This window comes from Staurois parvus, unplaced genomic scaffold (assembly GCF_062004578.1).
Source record: "Staurois parvus isolate SC_StPar_1 unplaced genomic scaffold, SC_StPar_1.0 ptg002390l, whole genome shotgun sequence".
Taxonomy (NCBI): domain Eukaryota; kingdom Metazoa; phylum Chordata; class Amphibia; order Anura; family Ranidae; genus Staurois; species Staurois parvus.
In genome coordinates this window covers 1-21,525 of record NW_028320186.1, presented here as the reverse complement: position 1 = coordinate 21,525, position 21,525 = coordinate 1, and the positions used below count along the sequence as shown (strand labels likewise).

The window sequence follows — 21,525 nt, the reverse complement described above, 5'->3', positions numbered from 1 at the left end:
ATTGGGGGTCAGTGGGAAGAATGTCCCTTACATTGGGGGTCAGTGGGAAGAATGTCCCTTACATTGGTGGTCAGTGGGAAGAATGTCCCTTACATTGGTGGTCAGTGGGAAGAATGTCCCTTACATTGGTGGTCAGTGGGAAGAATGTCCCTTACATTGGTGGTCAGTGGGAAGAATGTCCCTTACATTGGTGGTCAATGGGAAGAATCCCTCCTTACAGATAGCTTAAAAGATGATTGCTATTAGTGATTACTTACCTGCCTCATGGAACCCTGAACCCCTCCAGAGGAACCCTGGTTGGGAAGGTGTGCTCTAAGGACTTGTTTATATCAAAGCCTTTCTGAGATACTCCTTTTTTTCAGATGACATTTCAGAGCCGATATGATGCAGAGGAACAGCCAAGAGCCAAATATACAATTCAAATTCCACCAGATGGTCCCATCATGAGGACACCTTGCAGCTTTTCTTTTTTTAAAAAAAAATATCATTCAATATCTCACAGTTGTAGAGGGATGAAGCTGTGCCGTCGTTTCTTATAGGGACCGTGCCTCTCATAGCTGCTTGTTGGCTCTTTTTAATGGCTAAATAAATTTTCTGATTTTTATATTTTAATGTAATTTGGCTTTTCTGAACTTCTTCTCATTCATCCCATTTTTCTACCACCATCTTTAGGACTTCTCGTGTGCTGCTCCCTTTTTCCGGACCTCCCTTCCACATGCCATCTAACCCAAACACCTAAAATCTGTCAACTCTGTCATTGCCCACTATGGAGGCCTTCTCTTTTCATGTTTGTTACATGACATCATAATAACTGGAAGGTAGCGCCGGGACCCCATGATTCCTTTAGGGCTCATTTACAATTGCTTCAAAATGTGGCCCTGGACAGCCTTTTTTAAAGCTCTCCGAATGCCAATCAAAGCCCCTGCCACTAAATAAAATGGTCGCCTTACAGTCCTGTTCATAAGTTGCGTGCGCTTTGCTTTACTTCAAAAATGATCCCCCCCATGTCACTTTCTTGGTGTCTCAAAGCGTCTCCAAGGTCTCCATAGAAGTCTATGACAAATCTCGCTAGCAGCACCTACAGCTTTTGAGGGGCTTTTTTTCAGAGTTAGCTTCACTTTGTTTTGGAGGGATTGCAGGTATGAGGTATCCCAGGATGCACTGGAAAACCAACAAGCGAACCAGAAAGACGTCATCAGGGACTGGAGAAAGAGGACTGAGCAGCAGAGGATAAGCAGGGCTGGGGGACCGAAGCAGGAGAAACTAGCAGATGTCACACAAGGTGCACAGAGTGGGAGAAATATAGAGGGAGGTGGGCAGGGACTGGAGAGAGAGGAGGATTAGCAAAGCAGAGGATCAGCAGAGCTGAGGGTACTGAGTGGGGAATCAGCAGAGCTGAGGGTTACTGCTGAGTGGGGGATCAGCAGAGCTGAGGGTTACTGCAGAGTGGGGGATCAGCAAAGCTGAGGCTTACTGTTGAGTGGGGGATCAGCAGAGCTGGAGGTTACTACTAAGTGGGGGATCAGCAGAGCTGAGTGTTACTAATGAGTGGGGAATCAGCAGAGCTGAGGGTTACTGCTGAGTGTGGGATCAGCAGAGCTGAGGGTTACTAATGAGTGGGGGATCAGCAGAACTGGGGGTTACTACTGAGTGGAGGGGTAAGCAGAACTGAAGGTTACTACTGAACGGGGATCAGCAGAGCTGAGGGTTACTACTGAGTGGGGGATCAGCAGAACTGGGGGGTTACTACTGAGTGGAGGGGTCAGCAGAACTGAAGGTTACTACTGAGCGGGGATCAATAGAGCTGAGGGTTACTAATGAACAGGGAATCAGCACAGCTTGAGGTTTACTACTGAGCAGCAGGGGATCAGAAAAGCTCAGGGTTACTAATGAGCAGGGGATCAGCAGAGCTGAGGGTTACTACTGAGTGGGGGATCAGCAGAGCTGAAGGTTACTACTGACTGGGGGATCAGCAGAGCTGAGGGTTACTACTGAGTGGGGGATCAACAGAGCTGAGGGTTACTACAGAGCAGGGGATCAGAAAAGCTGAGGGTTACTAATGAGCGGGAGATCAGCAAAGCTGATGAGAGTTACTATGGAGTGGGTGGTCAGCAGAGCTGAGGGTTAATACAGAGCAGGAGATCAGAAAAGCTGAAGTTTACTAACGGGCGGGAGATCAGCGAAGCTGATGAGAATTACTACTGAGTGGGGAATCAGCAGAGCTGGGGGTTACTAATATTGCTGCTCATTTGCCGGGAATCTGCTGAACAGGGGTACTACTGAGCTGGGGTTCTACTGGGCACCTTTAAAACAGATAGAAAATCAACACACACGGGGCATTTGCCATACTTCATTAAAGCTTCAAAAAAAGCATGTTGAAGCGATAGGCGCCTTAACATGTGTCAAAGAAAATGAGCCCTTAAATAGAGAACTTATAGTGGCCGGGACCCTGTATGATGGAGCTGCTGGACTGAAGTCATAAATGTCATCGGCAACATATGTGAATATTCGGGGCCACATACAAATTCTACAACAAATTTCTACAAATTCTACAACAAATTTCTACAAATTCTACAACAAATTTCTACCTATTCTACAGCAAATTTCTACAAATTCTACAACAAATTTCTACAAATTCTACAGCAAATGCCTACAAATTCTACAGCAAATTTCTACAAATTCTACAACCAATTTCTACAAATTCTACAACCAATTTCTACAAATTCTACAAAAAATTTCTACAAATTCTACAACACACTTCTACGAATTCTATAACACATTTCTACAAATTCTATAATCTATTTCTACAAATTCTACAACACATTTCTACATATTCTACAGCAAATTTCTATGAATTCTACAACAAATTTCTACAAATTCTACAAACAATTTCTACAAATTCAATAGCAAATTTCTACAAATTCTACAACAAATTTCTACGAATTCTACAACAAATTCCTACAAATTCTACAGCAAATTTCTACAAATTCTACAACCAATTTCTACAAATTCTACAACAAATTTCTACAAATTCTACAACACATTTCTACAAATTCTACAACAAATTTCTACAAATTCTACAACCTATTTCTACAAATTCTACAGCAAATTTCTACAAATTCTACAACAAATTTCTACAAATTCTACAACCATACACCCTATGACTCTATCTCTCCACATTCCCTCTGTGGACTCAAGTCACAGAACCATAGAAGGGGCCCTCACCAGGTGTAGGATGGCAGCCAGGATCTTGTACATGGAGAATTTCTACAAATTCTACAACCAATTTGTACAAATTCTACAACAAATTTCTATGAATTCTACAACAAATTTCTACAAATTCTACAACAAATTTCTACAAATTCTACAACAAATTTCTACAAATTCTACAACAAATTTCTACAAATTCTACAACACATTTCTACAAATTCTACAACACATTTCTACAAATTCTACAACAAATTTCTACAAATTCTACAACCTATTTCTACAAATTCTACAGCAAATTTCTACAAATTCTACAACAAATTTCTACAAATTCTACAACCATACACCCTATGACTCTATCTCTCCACGTTCTCTCTGTGGACTCAGGTCACAGAACCTTAGAAGGGGCCCTCACCAGGTGTAGGATGGAAGCCAGGATCTTGTACACAGAGAATTTCTACAAATTCTACAACCAATTTGTACAAATTCTACAACAAATTTCTACAAATTCTACAGCAAATTCCTACAAATTCTGCAGCAAATTTCTACAAATTCTACAACCAATTTCTACAAATTCTACAAAAAATTTCTACAAATTCTACAAAATATTTCTACAAATTCTACAACACACTTCTACGAATTCTACAACACATTTCTACAAATTCTATAATCTATTTCTACAAATTCTACAACACATTTCTACAAATTCTACAGCAAAGTTCTACGAATTCTACAACAAATTTCTACAAATTCTACAAAAAATTTCTACAAATTCAATAGCAAATTTCTACAAATTCTACAACAAATTTTGACGAATTCTACAACAAATTCATACAAATTCTACAGCAAATTTCTACAAATTCTACAAAAAATTTCTACAAATTCAATAGCAAATTTCTACAAATTCTACAACAAATTTTGACGAATTCTACAACAAATTCCTACAAATTCTACAGCAAATTTCTACAAATTCTACAACCAATTTTTACAAATTCTACAACAAATTCTACAGCAAATTTCTACAAATCCTACAACAAATTTCTACAAATTCTACAATCTATTTCTACAAATTCTACAGCAAATTTCTACAAATTCTACCACAAATTTCTACAAATTCTACAACCATACACCCTATATTTCTCCATGTTCTCTCTGTGGACTCAGAACCTTAGAAGGGGCCCTCACCAGGTGTAGAATGGCAGCCAGGATCTTGTACACGGAGTCCACCTCCTCCTCGGTGAAGCCGATCACCTTCATGGAATCCAACACCATCTTGTAGCTCGATTTATCATTGATGACACTCTGGCAACAGACAAAGACATGTTATGTTGGGTGAGGACTCTGTCCTTAAATGCGGCTGCATGGTCCCACGGGTGGGAATAAAGCTCACCTGCTAAGGGTCTGGGACTGGCCTTAAGGGGCTTAAATCAGGCAGTAGAGATACCTACATATACCTACTTTTTTTTATCTTCTTGGAGAGCAGGGGTCTCCAATTTTTCTAAACAAAGGGCCAGTTTACTGTCCTTCAGGGTTTTGGGGGGTCAGACTGTGGTCATCGGGATCAGAAATTGTTCTGGCATCAGTGGGAGTAAACAGTGCATCTTTGGTATTAGGGGGAGGAATAGTGCCCCATCATTGGTGCCAGTGGAAGGAATAGTGCTTTATCATTGGTGTCAGTGGGAGGAATAGTGCCCCATCATTGGTGTCAGTGGAAGGAATAGTGCTCTATCATTGGTGTCAGTGGGAGGAATAGTGCTTTATTGTTGGTGTCAGTGGGAGGTATAGTGCTTTATTGTTGGTGTCAGTGGGAGGTATAGTGCTCCATGATTGGTGTCAATGGGAGGAATTGAGCCTCATCATTGGTGTCAGTGGGAGGAAAAGTACTTCATCGTTGGTGTCAATGAGAGGAATAGTGCCCGGTTGTTGATGTCAGCAGCAGGAATTATGCCTCTCTGTTGGTATCAGTGGGAAGAAAAGTGCCCCAGGGGCCAGATAAAATCAAGCAAAGGGCCACATCCGGACCCCCGGCCGCAGTTTGGAGACCACTGTTCTAGAGAACCATCTCTGGAGCTGGAATCATATATCTGTATGCTGAGGTTTAGGGCCTCCTGGGAGCATCATGATGATGAACACCCTGATCTATTAATGTGGTATTACTAGGAAATAGAGCTACTTACCCACCAACCAGGTTCAATCCGGCCCAGGAAGCTTCGACCTGATTCATGATTATGGGGAATGACTCTAGATTGATACATTGATAGGTTGGACCCAGAGTGAGGTATGCGTAGGCCCCTCTATATGGGCCTCCTTGCATCCCCTTGAGTCAGTTTCATACTTTTACATACATGAGGCAAGCTAAATTTGGAGAGTCATCAGAGGCAGATCCTAAGGCGAATACAGAGCACAAGAATAAACCTAGCACCCTTTGGTTGTCATGTAAGCCAACTCCATTGGTGGGATTGTCACAGCTCTTCTACGGGTACCACCAGGGCTTTTTTAGTACAGAATAGGTGCAGGTGACACTGCCCCCCCCCTTCCCAAGTCACCCTTGTCTCCACCCCTTACCCACCTATCTGAACCCATGATCTCTTGCTACATCCAGCAGCGGCTTTTCTTGCTGAACCACCTGAGATGCTGGACAGGATTTTGTCTGGTTCCTTGGACAATCTTGCCTTGAACCTTGTTTCTGGTGAACCTTGAACCCCTTGCTGCTCCCATGAACTTCCTATTAAAGCCATGCCTTTGGACTTGCTGTTTGCCGGATTATTGTGCTCCCTCCAGCCAATATCTTGCCCCTTTGCATACCTGCAGCTGTCCGTATCTCCACTGCCACTCGTTACCAATCTTTGGCTTGTTCTTCAACTACGTTTCTACTTGACCCCAACCTGCAACTGTTTGTTACCGACCTTTGGCTTGTTCCTCAACTATGCTTCTACTTGATCCCAACCTGCAATCGCTTGTTACCGACCTTTGGGTTGTTCCTCAACTACGCTTCTACTTGATCCCAACCTGCAACCGCTTGTTACCGACCTTTGGGTTGTTCCTCAACTATGCTTCTTCTTGATCCCAACCTGTAACCTCATGTTACCGACCTTTGGCTTGTTCCTCAACTACGCTTCTACTTGATCCCAACCTGCAACCGTTTGTTATTGACCTTTGGCTCGTTCCTCAACTACGCTTCTACTTGATCCCAACCTGCAACCACATGTTACCGACCTTTGGCTTGTTCCTCATCTACGCTTCTACTTGATCCCAACCTGCAACCGCTTGTTACCGACCTTTGGGTTGTTCCTCAACTATGCTTCTTCTTGATCCCAACCTGTAACCTCATGTTACCGACCTTTGGCTTGTTCCTCAACTACGTTTCTACTTGACCACAACCTGCAACTGTTTGTTACCGACCTTTGGCTTGTTCCTCAACTACGCTTCTACTTGATCCCAACCTGCAACCGTTTGTTACCGACCTTTGGCTTGTTCCTCAACTATGCTTCTACTTGATCCCAACCTGCAACCGCTTGTTACCGACCTTTGAGTTGTTCCTCAACTACGCTTCTACTTGATCCCAACCTGCAACCGCTTGTTACCGACCTTTGGGTTGTTCCTCAACTACGCTTCTACTTGATCCCAACCTGCAACCGCTTGTTACCGACCTTTGGGTTGTTCCTCAACTATGCTTCTTCTTGATCCCAACCTGTAACCTCATGTTACCGACCTTTGGCTCGTTCCTCAACTACGCTTCTACTTGATCCCAACCTGCAACCACATGTTACCGACCTTTGGCTTGTTCCTCATCTACGCTTCTACTTGATCCCAACCTGCAACCGCTTGTTACCGACCTTTGGGTTGTTCCTCAACTATGCTTCTTCTTGATCCCAACCTGTAACCTCATGTTACCGACCTTTGGCTTGTTCCTCAACTACGCTTCTACTTGATCCCAACCTGCAACCGTTTGTTACCGACCTTTGGCTTGTTCCTCAACTACGCTTCTACTTGATCCCAACCTGCAACCGTTTGTTACCGACCTTTGCCTTGTTCCTCAACTACGCTTCTACTTGATCCCAACCTGTAATCACATGTTACCGACCTTTGGCTCATTCCTCAACTACGCTTCTACTTGATCCCAACCTGCAACCATATGTTACCGACCTTTGGCTTGTTCCTCAACTATGCTTCTACTTGATCCCAACCTGCAACCGCTTGTTACCGACCTTTGGGTTGTTCCTCAACTACGCTTCTACTTGATCCCAACCTGCAACCACATGTTACCGATCTTTGGCTTGTTCCTCAACTACGCTTCTACTTGATCCCAACCTGCAACCGTTTGTTATCGACCTTTGGCTCGTTCTTCAACTACGCTTCTACTTGATCCCAACCTGCAACCACATGTTACCGACCTTTGGCTTGTTCCTCATCTACGCTTCTACTTGATCCCAACCTGCAACCGCTTGTTACCGACCTTTGGCTTGTTCCTCAACTACGCTTCTACTTGATCCCAACCTGCAACCGCTTGTTACCGACCTTTGGCTTGTTCCTCAACTACGCTTCTACTTGATCCCAACCTGCAACCGCTTGTTACCGACCTTTGGCTTGTTCCTCAACTACGCTTCTACTTGATCCCAACCTGCAACCACATGTTACCGACCTTTGGCTTGTTCCTCAACTATGCTTCTACTTGATCCCAACCTGCAACCGCTTGTTACCGACCTTTGGCTTGTTTACAGACTACACTTCTGCTTGATCCCTACCTGCTATATCTGCTACTGGACTTGCTCACCTCCTGGTGGACCTATCCTGAGGATTGCAGCGTGGTAATAAGAGGCAGCAAAACCCATCCCCACCACCAGTAGCTCTGGTAAACACCTGTTAGTGCCTAGACTCGGGTGAGCCGGCATCCTCCGCCAGGGTGACCTGCTTGTGTACCTTTACTGCTGCTCGGTGGGAGTCTGTCTACTGCTATAGCTACTGGTCTGACTCCTGACTGTGACACTGTCTCCACCCACTACCCACCTGCCAGTACCGCCCCTTTTAGAGAATACATGACCAAGTCACATTTTGTGGTTCTATGGAATGTGTTAATAATAACAAGAAAGGCAGTAAATTTTCTACATCACACATCCAAGGTGGCAGATCACGGGATCTCGCCCATGCAGAGAAACAGCACAGGATGTCTACCAGTTCACTGGCAGCGGTTCTCAGTGTGTCTGCACATTCGCAAGGGGTCCGGCGCATGCGCAAACATGCAGCGGGACCTGTAAGGTCCCCTAGACATGGCCTAGATCAAGGGTGTCAAACTGGCGGCCCTCCAGCTGTTGCCAAACTACAAGTCCCATCATGCCTCTGCCTTTCATGCTTGTAACTGTCAATCCTGGGCCTTGTAGTTTAGCAACAGCTGGAGGGCCACCAGATTGACACCCGTGGCCTAGATCCTTGCGGCGTGTCTTTGCTGAAATTCAAGATGGCGGCAGGGAGACAGGAGTAGTGCAGGGAGAGCTTCCCCTACAAGCAAGACAACGTTGGACTCCATGGACTAGAATCAGGGGTCTCTAGACTATGGCCCTCCAGGTGTTGAGGAACTGCAAGTCCCATGAGGCTTTGCAAGACTCTGAGAGCCACAGGCAAGACTGTGGGGTCCTCTCAGTGTATGAGGAGTGGTCACTGTGGGGTCCTCTCTGTGTGTGAGGCGCGGGCACTGTGGGGTCTTCTCTGTGTATGAGGAGCGGTGGCTGTGGGGTGTGTTCTGTGTATGAGGAGTGGTCACTGTGTGGTCTTTTCTGTGTATGAGGAGCGGTCACTGTGGGGTCTTCTCTGTATATGAGGAGCGGTGACTGTGCGGTCTTCTCTATATGTATGAGGAGCGGTCACTGTGGGGTTCTCTCTGTGTATGAGGAGTGGTGACTGTGCGGTCTTCTCTATGTATGAGGAGTGGTGGCGGTGGGGTTCTCTCTATGTATGAGGAGCGGTGACTATGCGGTCTTCTCTATGTATGAGGAGTGGTGTCAGTGGGGTTCTCTCTATGTATGAGGAGCAGTCACTGTGGGGTCCTCTCAGTGTATGAGGAGTGGTGACTGTGGGGTCTTTTCTGTGTATGAGGAGTGATCACTGTAGGGTCGTTTTTGTGTATGAGGAGCGGTGGCTGTGGGGTCTTCTCTGTGTATAAGGAGCGGTGGCTGTGGGATCCTCTCTGGGTATGAGGAGCGGTGGCTGTGGGGTCTTCCCTGTGTATAAGGAGCGGTGGCTGTGGGATCCTCTCTGTGTATGAGGAGGGGTGGCTGTGGGATCCTCTCTGTGTATGAGGAGCGGTGGCTGTGGGATCCTCTCTGTGTATGAGGACTGGTGGCTGTGGGGTCCTCTCAGTGTATGAGGAGTGGTGGCTGTGGGATCCTCTCTGTGTATGAGGAGCGGTGGCTGTGGGATCCTCTCTGTGTATGAGGAGCGGTGGCTGTGGGATCCTCTCTGTGTATGAGGAGCGGTGGCTGTGGGACCCTCTCTGTGTATGAGGAGCGGTGGCTGTGGGATCCTCTCTGGGTATGAGGAGCGGTGGCTGTGGGGTCTTCTCTGTGTATAAGGAGCGGTGGCTGTGGGATCCTCTCTGTGTATGAAGAGCGGTGGCTGTGGGGTCCTGTCAGTGTATGAGGAGCGGTGGCTGTGGTGTCCTGTCAGTGTATGAGGAGCGGTGGCTGTGGGATCCTCTCTGTGTATGAGGAGCGGTGGTTGTGGGGTCCTGTCAGTGTATGAGGAGCGGTGGCTGTGGGATCCTCTCTGTGTATGAGGAGCGGTGGTTGTGGGGTCCTGTCAGTGTATGAGGAGCGATGGCTGTGGGGTCCTGTCAGTGTATGAGGAGCGGTGGCTGTGGGGTCCTGTCAGTGTATGAGGAGCAGTGGCTGTGGGATCCTCTCTGTGTATGAGGAGCGGTGGCTGTGGTGTCCTGTCACTGTATGAGGAGCGGTGGCTGTGGGGTCCTGTCAGTGTATGAGGAGCGGTGGCTGTGGGGTCCTGTCAGTGTATGAGGAGCGGTGGCTGTGGGGTCCTGTCAGTGTGTGAGGAGCAGTGACTGTGGGGTCCTGTCAGTGTATGAGGAGCGGTGGCTGTGGGATCCTCTCTGTGTATGAGGAGCGGTGGCTGTGGGGTCCTGTCAGTGTGTGAGGAGCGGTGACTGTGGGGTCCTGTCAGTGTATGAGGAGCGGTGGCTGTGGGATCCTCTCTGTGTATGAGGAGCGGTGGCTGTGGGACCCTCTCTGTGTATGAGGAGCGGTGGCTGTGGGACCCTCTCTGTGTATGAGGACTGGTGGCTGTGGGACCCTCTCTGTGTATGAGGAGCGGTGGCTGTGGGATCCTCTCTGGGTATGAGGAGCGGTGGCTGTGGGGTCTTCTCTGTGTATAAGGAGCGGTGGCTGTGGGATCCTCTCTGTGTATGAGGAGCGGTGGCTGTGGGATCCTCTCTGTGTATGAGGACTGGTGGCTGTGGGATCCTCTCTGTGTATGAGGAGCGGTGGCTGTGGGGTCCTGTCAGTGTATGAGGAGTGGTGGCTGTGGGGTCCTGTCAGTGTATGAGGAACGGTGGCTGTGGGGTCCTCTCTGTGTATGAGGAGCGGTGGCTGTGGGATCCTCTCTGTGTATGAGGAGCGGTGGCTGTGGGACCCTCTCTGTGTATGAGGAGCGGTGGCTGTGGGGTCCTCTCAGTGTATGAGGAGCGGTGGCTGTGGGATCCTCTCTGTGTATGAGGAGCGGTGGCTGTGGGATCCTCTCTGTGTATGAGGAGTGGTGGCTGTGGGATCCTCTCTGTGTATGAGGAGCGGTGGCTGTGGGATCCTCTCTGTGTATGAGGACTGGTGGCTGTGGGGTCCTCTCAGTGTATGAGGAGCGGTGGCTGTGGGATCCTCTCTGTGTATGAGGAGCGGTGGCTGTGGGGTCCTGTCAGTGTATGAGGAGTGGTGGCTGTGGGGTCCTGTCAGTGTATGAGGAGCGGTGGCTGTGGGACCCTCTCTGTGTATGAGGTGCGGTGGCTGTGGGGTCCTGTCAGTGTATGAGGAGCGGTGGCTGTGGGATCCTCTCTGTGTATGAGGTGCGGTGGCTGTGGGGTCCTGTCAGTGTATGAGGAGTGGTGGCTGTGGGGTCTTCTCTGTGTATGAGGTGCGGTGGCTGTGGGATCCTCTCTGTGTATGAGGAGTGGTGGCTGTGGGGTCTTCTCTGTGTATGAGGAGCGGTGGCTGTGGGACCCTCTCTGTGTATGAGGAGTGGTGGCTGTGGGACCCTCTCTGTGTATGAGGAGCGGTGGCTGTGGGGTCCTGTCAGTGTATGAGGAGTGGTGGCTGTGGGGTCCTGTCAGTGTATGAGGAGTGGTGGCTGTGGGGTCCTGTCAGTGTATGAGGAGTGGTGGCTGTGGGGTCTTCTCTGTGTATGAGGTGCGGTGGCTGTGGGATCCTCTCTGTGTATGAGGAGTGGTGGCTGTGGGGTCCTCTCTGTGTATGAGGAGCGGTGGCTGTGGGGTCCTGTCAGTGTATGAGGAGCGGTGGCTGTGGGGTCCTGTCAGTGTATGAGGAGCGGTGACTGTTTGGAGACCTCATGGACTAGAATGATTTTTCTTACTTTCATACAGGAGCAAATTTTGGGTTTTAAGTTGTATTTTTGCTAGTAAGGGTGGAGTTCTCCTTTAAGAGCCGCTGGTTTCTGTGAATCCTGAGATCTCTGACCGTCATCCGCTGTGTGTAGCTCATTCATTTCGATGGGTGATAAACGCAGGGAATGAAGCCCCCGAAATTCTTTCTAAACCCCCTTCGCATCCAACCGCATGGTGCTGCAGAATGATTGGCGTCTGCTAAAGAGCAGCGCGTTTCGTGCGTTCGCGGCGTGTTCGGCGAGTCTAATCATGTTCCGTTCAGGATCTTTGCGTCCCGCCTGTCCTCTCCGATAAAAAATAAATGAACACCGAAGGTCACCGCCATGACGCACTCAGCTGCGCCCTGCGACTCTGAAGGGATTTTTTATTGCCCTCCACTCCCAATATTCCTGCATCCATCCAATAAAGCGGAATCCACGATTTATCTTCCCCCGCCGCCCGTCTCGCGGTTCTCGCTGAGACAGAAAATAATGTTCTGCAGTTCATGAATTATGAAGCATCTGCAGCAGCATTTCCCGGCGGGGGTCAAAAGTTCAAGAACATCACAGAGGAAATGATGAGCGAATGCGCGGCGTGTAACGAGGAGATAACGATGCGACGCGGTTGATGCATGAGAGCTTTATGTCATTCGGGTTTTATCCGTCGGATGGATTTGTCTCATGTGTACATGGTGTCCATGTCGGGAAATTCACAGATCCCTCTGTTCTGGGCACAAGGATACAATGACACCTGCGTCATCAGGCTCCGCCCATTTCAGTATAGTTACATTGTTACATAGGATAAAAATAATTGATACATCGAGACGAGTTCAACTAACAGAAAACCAAAAAAAATAAAACATTTACCCTAAGAATCCCCAAAACCCACAGATGACCCAGAGGAAGGCAAAACCCCTTCAAAGCAACAGGAACAATCCTCCTGGGACGTCAAAGTCAGGGGTCCGGTCAGGAACATTTTCTTCTATTAACGTGCCCCCTTACATCCGATGTCCCCATCAGGGTGCCCCCTTACATCAGGTGTCCCCCTCAGGGTGCCTCCTTACATCAAGTGTCCCCCTCAGGGTGCCTCCTTACATCAGGTGTCCCCATCAGAGTGTCTCCTTACATCAGGTGTCCCCATCAGAATGCCTCCCTTACATCAAGTGTCCCCCCTCAGGGTGCCTCCTTACATCAAGTGTCCCCCCTCAGGGTGCCTCCTTACATCAGGTGTCCCCCTCAGGGTGCCTCCTTACATCAAGTGTCCCCCCTCAGGGTGCCTCCTTACATCAGGTGTCCCCCTCAGGGTGCCTCCTTACATCAGGTGTCCCCATCAGGGTGTCCATTGCATCAGGAGTCCTCAACAGAATGCCTCCTTATATCAAAAGTCCCCATCAGAGTGTCTCCTTACATCAGGTGTGTCCATCAGGGTGTCCAGTACATCAGGTGTCCCCATCAGGGTGTCCATTGCATCAGGAGTCCCCAACAGACTGCCTCCTTATATCAGAAGTCCCCATCAGAGTGTCTCCTTACATCAGGTGTGTCCATCAGGGTTTCCAGTACATCAGGTGTCCCCATCACAGTGTCTCCTTACATCAGGTGTCCCTATCAGAGTGTCTCCTTACATCAGGTGTCCCTATCAGAGTGTCTCCTTACAGCAGGTGTTTCCATCAGGGTGCCTCCTTACATCAGGTGTCCCCATCAAGGTGTCCATTACATCAGATGTCCCCATCAGGGTGTCCATTACATCAGATGTCCCCATCAGGGTGTCCATTACATCAGATGTCCCCATCAGGGTGTCCATTACATCAGGTGTCCCCATCAAGGTGTCCATTACATCAGATGTCCCCATCAGGGTGTCCATTACACCAGGTGTGTCCATCTGAATGTTCATTACATTAAGTGTCTCCAACAGGGTGCCTCCTTATATCAGGAGTCCCCATCAGAGTGGCCATTACATCAGGTATCTCTATCAGAGTGTCTCCTTACATCAGGTTCCCCATCAGGGTGTCTCCTTATATCAGGAGTCCCCATCAGGGTGTCCATTACATCAGGTGTCCCATTAGGGTGTCCATTACATCAGGTTCCCCATCAGGGTGTCTCCTTACATCAGGTTCCCCATCAGGGTGTCTCCTTACATCAGGTTCCCCATCAGGGTGTCTCCTTACATCAGGTTCCCCATCAGGGTGTCTCCTTACATCAGGTGTCCCATCAGGGTGTCCCCATCAGAATACCTCCTTATATCAAGTGTCCCCAAGTGTTCCCCCTTACATCAGGCATCCTCCCAATCAGCATGCCCCTTTACATAGTTATATAGTTAGTCTGGATGAAAAAAGACAGAAGTCCATTCAGTTCAACCATTAACAATAAATAAATAAATAAAAAAGTTATAATCCTACACCCAGAGTTGATCCAGAGGAAGGTAAAAAACCCAGCAAAGCACGATCCAATTTGCTCCTGCAGGGAAACCAATTCCTTCCTGATCCCCCCGAGAGGCAATCGGATATTCCCTGGATCAACGTTCCCTATAAATGTTATATCCAGTTATATTCTGTGTATCCAAGAAAGAATCCAGGACTTTCCTACAGCAATCCACTGAGCTGGCCACAACCAACTCTTGAGGGAGTCTATTCCACATTCTCACAGCTCTTACTGTGAAGAAACCTTTCCGTGTTTGGAGATTACATTTGTTTTCCTCCAGACGTAAAGAGCGCCCCCTTGTCCTCTGTGATGACCTCAGGGGGAATAACTACACCGAGTTCACTATATGAACCACTGATGTATTATACATGGAGATCATATCCCCCCTTATGTATTATACATGGAGATCATATCCCCCCTTATGTATTATACATGGAGATCATATCCCCCCTTATGTATTATACATGGAGATCATATCCCCCCTTATGTATTATATATGGTGATCATAACCCCCCTTATGTATTATACATGGAGATCATATCCCCCCTTATGTATTATACATGGTGATCATAACCCCCCTTATGTATTATACATGGAGATCATATCCCTCCCCCCTTATGTATTATACATGGAGATCATATCCCCCCTTATGTATTATACATGGTGATCATATCCCCCCCCTTATGTATTATACATGGAGATCATATCCCCCCTTATGTATTATACATGGAGATCATATCCCCCCTTATGTATTATACATGGAGATCATATCCCCCCTTATGTATTATACATGGAGATCATATCCCCCCTTATGTATAATACATGGTGATCATATCCCCCCCTTATGTATTATACATGGAGATCATATCCCCCCTTATGTATTATACATGGAGATCATATCCCCCCTTATGTATAATACATGGTGATCATATCCCCCCCTTATGTATTATACATGGAGATCATATCCCCCCTTATGTATTATACATGGAGATCATATCCCCCCTTATGTATTATACATGGAGATCATATCCCCCCTTATGTATTATACATGGAGATCATATCCCCCCTTATGTATTATACATGGAGATCATATCCCCCCTTATGTATTATACATGGAGATCATATCCCCCCTTATGTATTATACACGGAGATCATATCCCCCCCTTATGTATTATACATGGAGATCATATCCCCCTTATGTATTATACATGGTGATCATATCCCCCCCTTATGTATTATACATGGAGATCATATCCCTCCTTATGTATTATACATGGTGATCATAACCCCCCTTATGTATTATACATGGAGATCATATCCCCCCCTTATGTATTGTACATGGTGATCATATCCCCCCCTTATGTATTATACATGGAGATCATATCCCCCCCTTATGTATTACACATGGAGATCATATCCCCCCTTATGTATTATACATGTAGATCATATCCCCCCTTATGTATTATACATGGAGATCATATCCCCCCCCTTATGTATTATACATGGAGATCATATCCCCCCCTTATGTATTATACATGGAGATCATATCCCCCCCTTATGTATTATACATGGAGATCATATCCCCCCTTATGTATTATATATGGAGATCATATCCCCCTTATGTATTATACATGGAGATCATATCCCCCCCTTATGTATTATACATGGAGATCATATCCCCCCCTTATGTATTATACATGGAGATCATATCCCCCCCTTATGTATTATACATGGAGATCATATCCCCCCTTATGTATTATACATGGAGATCATATCCCCCCTTATGTATTATATATGGAGATCATATCCCCCCTTATGTATTATACATGGAGATCATATCCCCCCCTTATGTATTATACATGGAGATCATATCCCCCCCTTATGTATTATACATGGTGATCATATCCCCCCCTTATGTATTATACATGGAGATCATATCCCCCCCTTATGTATTATACATGGAGATCATATCCCCCCCTTATGTATTATACATGGAGATCATATTCCCCTTATGTATTATACATGGAGATCATATCCCCCCCTTATGTATTATACATGGTGATCATATCCTCCCTTATGTATTATACATGGAGATCATATCCCCCCCTTATGTATTATACATGGAGGTCATATCCCCCCCCCCCTTATGTATTATACATGGAGATCATATCCCCCCCTTATGTATTATACATGGAGATCATATCCCCCCTTATGTATTATACATGGAGATCATATCCCCCCCTTATGTATTATACATGGAGATCATATCCCCCCCTTATGTATTATACATGGAGATCATATCCCCCTCTTATGTATTATACATGGAGATCATATCCCCCCTTATGTATTATACATGGAGATCATATCCCCCCCTTATGTATTATACATGGAGGTCATATCCCCCCCCTTATGTATTATACATGGAGATCATATCCCCCCCTTATGTATTATACATGGAGATCATATCCCCCCCTTATGTATTATACATGGAGATCATATCCCCCCTTATGTATAATACATGGTGATCATATCCCCCCCTTATGTATTATACATGGAGATCATATCCCCCCTTATGTATTATACATGGAGATCATATCCCCCCTTATGTATAATACATGGTGATCATATCCCCCCCTTATGTATTATACATGGAGATCATATCCCCCCTTATGTATTATACATGGAGATCATATCCCCCCTTATGTATTATACATGGAGATCATATCCCCCCTTATGTATTATACATGGAGATCATATCCCCCCTTATGTATTATACATGGAGATCATATCCCCGCTTATGTATTATACATGGAGATCATATCCCCCCTTATGTATTATACATGGAGATCATATCCCCCCTTATGTATTATACATGGAGATCATATCCCCCTTATGTATTATACATGGTGATCATATCCCCCCTTATGTATTATACATGGAGATCATATCCCCCCTTATGTATTATACATGGTGATCATAACCCCCCTTATGTATTATACATGGAGATCATATCCCCCCCTTATGTATTGTACATGGTGATCATATCCCCCCCTTATGTATTATACATGGAGATCATATCCCCCCTTATGTATTATACATGTAGATCATATCCCCCCTTATGTATTATACATGGAGATCATATCCCCCCCCCTTATGTATTATACATGGAGATCATATCCCCCCCTTATGTATTATACATGGAGATCATATCCCCCCCTTATGTATTATACATGGAGATCATATCCCCCCTTATGTATTATATATGGAGATCATATCCCCCTTATGTATTATACATGGAGATCATATCCCCCCTTATGTATTATACATGGTGATCATATCCTCCCTTATGTATTATACATGGAGATCATATCCCCCCCTTATGTATTATACATGGAGATCATATCCCCCCCTTATGTATTATACATGGAGATCATATCCCCCCCTTATGTATTATACATGGAGATCATATCCCCCCTTATGTATTATACATGGAGATCATATCCCCCCTTATGTATTATATATGGAGATCATATCCCCCCTTATGTATTATACATGGAGATCATATCCCCCCCTTATGTATTATACATGGAGATCATATCCCCCCCTTATGTATTATACATGGTGATCATATCCCCCCTTATGTATTATACATGGAGATCATATCCCCCCCTTATGTATTATACATGGAGATCATATCCCCCCCTTATGTATTATACATGGAGATCATATTCCCCTTATGTATTATACATGGAGATCATATCCCCCCTTATGTATTATACATGGAGATCATATCCCCCCCTTATGTATTATACATGGTGATCATATCCTCCCTTATGTATTATACATGGAGATCATATCCCCCCCTTATGTATTATACATGGAGGTCATATCCCCCCCCCCCTTATGTATTATACATGGAGATCATATCCCCCCCTTATGTATTATACATGGAGATCATATCCCCCCTTTATGTATTATACATGGAGATCATATCCCCCCCTTATGTATTATACATGGAGATCATATCCCCCCTTATGTATTATACATGGAGATCATATCCCCCCCTTATGTATTATACATGGAGATCATATCCCCCCCTTATGTATTATACATGGAGATCATATCCCCCCTTATGTATTATACATGGAGATCATATCCCCCCTTATGTATTATACATGGAGATCATATCCCCCCCTTATGTATTATACATGGAGATCATATCCCCCCTTATGTATTATACATGGAGATCATATCCCCCCTTATGTATTATATATGGAGATCATATCCCCCCTTATGTATTATACATGGAGATCATATCCCCCCCCCTTATGTATTATACATGGAGATCATATCCCCCCCCCTTATGTATTATACATGGTGATCATATCCCCCTTATGTATTATACATGGAGATCATATCCCCCCTTATGTATTATACATGGAGATCATATCCCCCCCTTATGTATTATACATGGTGATCATATCCTCCCTTATGTATTATACATGGAGATCATATCCCCCCCTTATGTATTATACATGGAGGTCATATCCCCCCCCTTATGTATTATACATGGAGATCATATCCCCCCTTATGTATTATACATGGAGATCATATCCCCCCTTATGTATTATACATGGAGATCATATCCCCCTTATGTATTATACATGGAGATCATATCCCCCCTTTATGTATTATACATGGAGATCATATCCCCCCCTTATGTATTATACATGGAGATCATATCCCCCCTTATGTATTATACATGGAGATCATATCCCCCCCTTATGTATTATACATGGAGATCATATCCCCCTCTTATGTATTATACATGGAGATCATATCCCCCTTATGTATTATACATGGAGATCATATCCCCCCTTATGTATTATACATGGAGATCATATCCCCCCTTATGTATTATACATGGAGATCATATCCCCCCTTTTGTATTCTACCAGAACCTCCAGATCCTTCACCATTGACACCCCAGATCCTTCTCCACCATTGACACCCCAGATCCTTCTCCACTATTGACCCCCCCCCCCCTAGTATGTATGATGCATATTCTTAGCCCCCAAGTGCAGAACCTTACATTTATCAACATTAAACCTCATTGGCCCCATAGTCCCCCAATCACACAGAGCATTGAGGTCGGCTTGTAAGTTGGAGACATCCTGTAAGGACGTTATTCCCCGGCACAGCTTGGTGTCATCTGCAAAGACTGAAATCCCCGACCCCATATCATATATATATAGATTACAAAATAAGGGTCCCAACACTGAACTTTGGGGTACCCCACTGACACCCCTAGACCATGCAGGGTATGAATCATTAACCACTACTCTCTGAATACCATCTTTTAGCCAGTTTTCTATCCATTTACATACGGATTTTTCCAGCCTGTAGCCACCCCTCTGTCCAAGGATACCACGTCCACAGCCACCCCTCTGTCCAAGTATACCACGTCCACAGCCACCCCTCTGTCCAAGTATACCACGTCCACAGCCACCCCTCTGTCCAAGTATACCACATCCACAGCCACCCCTCTGTCCAAGGATACCATGTCCACTCCTCTGTCCAAGTATACCACGTCCACAGCCACCCCTCTGTCCAAGTATACCACATCCACAGCCACCCCTCTGTCCAAGTATACCACGTCCACAGCCACCCCTCTGTCCAAGTATACCACATCCACAGCCACCCCTCTGTCCAAGGATACCACGTCCACAGCCACCTTTCTGTCCAAGTATACCACATCCACCGCCACCCCTCTGTCCAAGTATACCACGTCCACAGCCAGCCCTCTGTCCAAGGATACCACGTCCACAGCCACCCCTCTGTCCAAGTATACCACGTCCACCGCCACCCCTCTGTCCAAGTATACCATGTCCACTCCTCTGTCCAAGTATACCACGTCCACAGCCACCCCTCTGTCCAAGGATACCATGTCCACTCCTCTGTCCAAGTATACCACGTCCACAGCCACCCCTCTGTCCAAGTATACCACATCCACAGCCACCCCTCTGTCCAAGTATACCACATCCACAGCCACCCCTCTGTCCAAGTATACCACATCCACAGCCACCCCTCTTTGCAAGTATACCATGTCCACTCCTCTGTCCAAGTATACCACGTCCACAGCCACCCCTCTGTCCAAGTATACCACGTCCACTGCCACCCCTCTGTCCAAATATACCACGTCCAAAGCCATTCCTCTGTCCAAGGATACCACGTCCACAGCCACCCCTCTGTCCAAGTATACCACGTCCACCGCCACCCCTCTGTCCAAGTATACCACGTCCACAGCCACCCCTCTGTCCAAGTATACCACGTCCACCGCCACCCCTCCGTCCAAGGTTTTGCTCACCTCCTCAGATTTGTCTGGCAACTTCTGTCTTTCATGAATCCACGCTGTCTGTTGCTTAAAATATTTTTTTCCAGCAAGAACTCCTCTATGTGTCTTTTATTAAACTCTCCAGTATCTTCCCAACTATAGAAGTTACACTAACAGGTCTATAATTACTTGGGAAAGACTTTGATCCCTTTTTAAACCTCCCCCACCATGACATCAGTCCTAGTCAAAGTTCCCCCTACATCATCGGTCACCATCAGGATGTCCTTTACATCAGGAAACCCCTTACATTAGGAGTCCCCATCAGGGTACTTTATACATCAGTGTCTCCATCAGAGTGCCCTCTTACATCAAACATTCCGGTCAGAGTGCCCCTATGCATTAGGTGTCCCCAACAGAGTCTACCTTACATCAGATCACCCTCTTACATCATGTGTCCCCATCAGAGTACCCCTTACATCAGGTGTCCCCATCAGAGGCACCCTTACATCAGGTATCCCCACCAGAGTGCCCCCTTATATCAGATATCCCCATCAGAGTACCCCTTACATCAGGTGTCCCCATCAGAGTCACCCTTACATCAGATATCCCCATCAGAGTACCCCCTTACATCAGGTGTCCCCATCACGGTGCCCCATTGTATAAGGATCCCTATCAGTGTCCTTTCTTACATCAGATGTCCCCATCAGAGTCCCCCTTACTTCAGGTGTCCCAAGCAGAGTCCCTCTTACTTCAGGTGTCCCCAGCAGAGTCCACCTTACATCTGGTATCCACATCAGAGTGCACCCTTACATCAGGTGTCCCCATCAGAGTGCACTCTTGCATCAAATATCCCCATCGGAGTACCCCCTTACATCAGGTATCCCCACCAGAGTGCCCCCTTACATCAGATATCCCCATCAGAGTACCCCCTTATATCAGGTGTCCCCACCACGGTGCCCCATTGTATAAGG

At 46.3% G+C, this 21,525-nt stretch overlaps 1 protein-coding gene across 1 annotated transcript in view; it reads right to left on the bottom strand.

The window, feature by feature from the left end:
• Positions 1–5,481, bottom strand: part of LOC149431137 (unconventional myosin-Ig-like) — a gene marked incomplete at its 3' end in the record, with an annotated part of 120,525 nt that extends 115,044 nt beyond the window's left edge. The window contains exon 1 of the mRNA XM_089665874.1: positions 4,393–5,481. Within this exon, the coding sequence (XP_089522000.1) occupies positions 4,393–4,479 (87 nt within the window). The remainder of the gene's footprint in view (positions 1–4,392) is intronic.
• Positions 5,482–21,525: the final 16,044 nt, after the last annotated feature.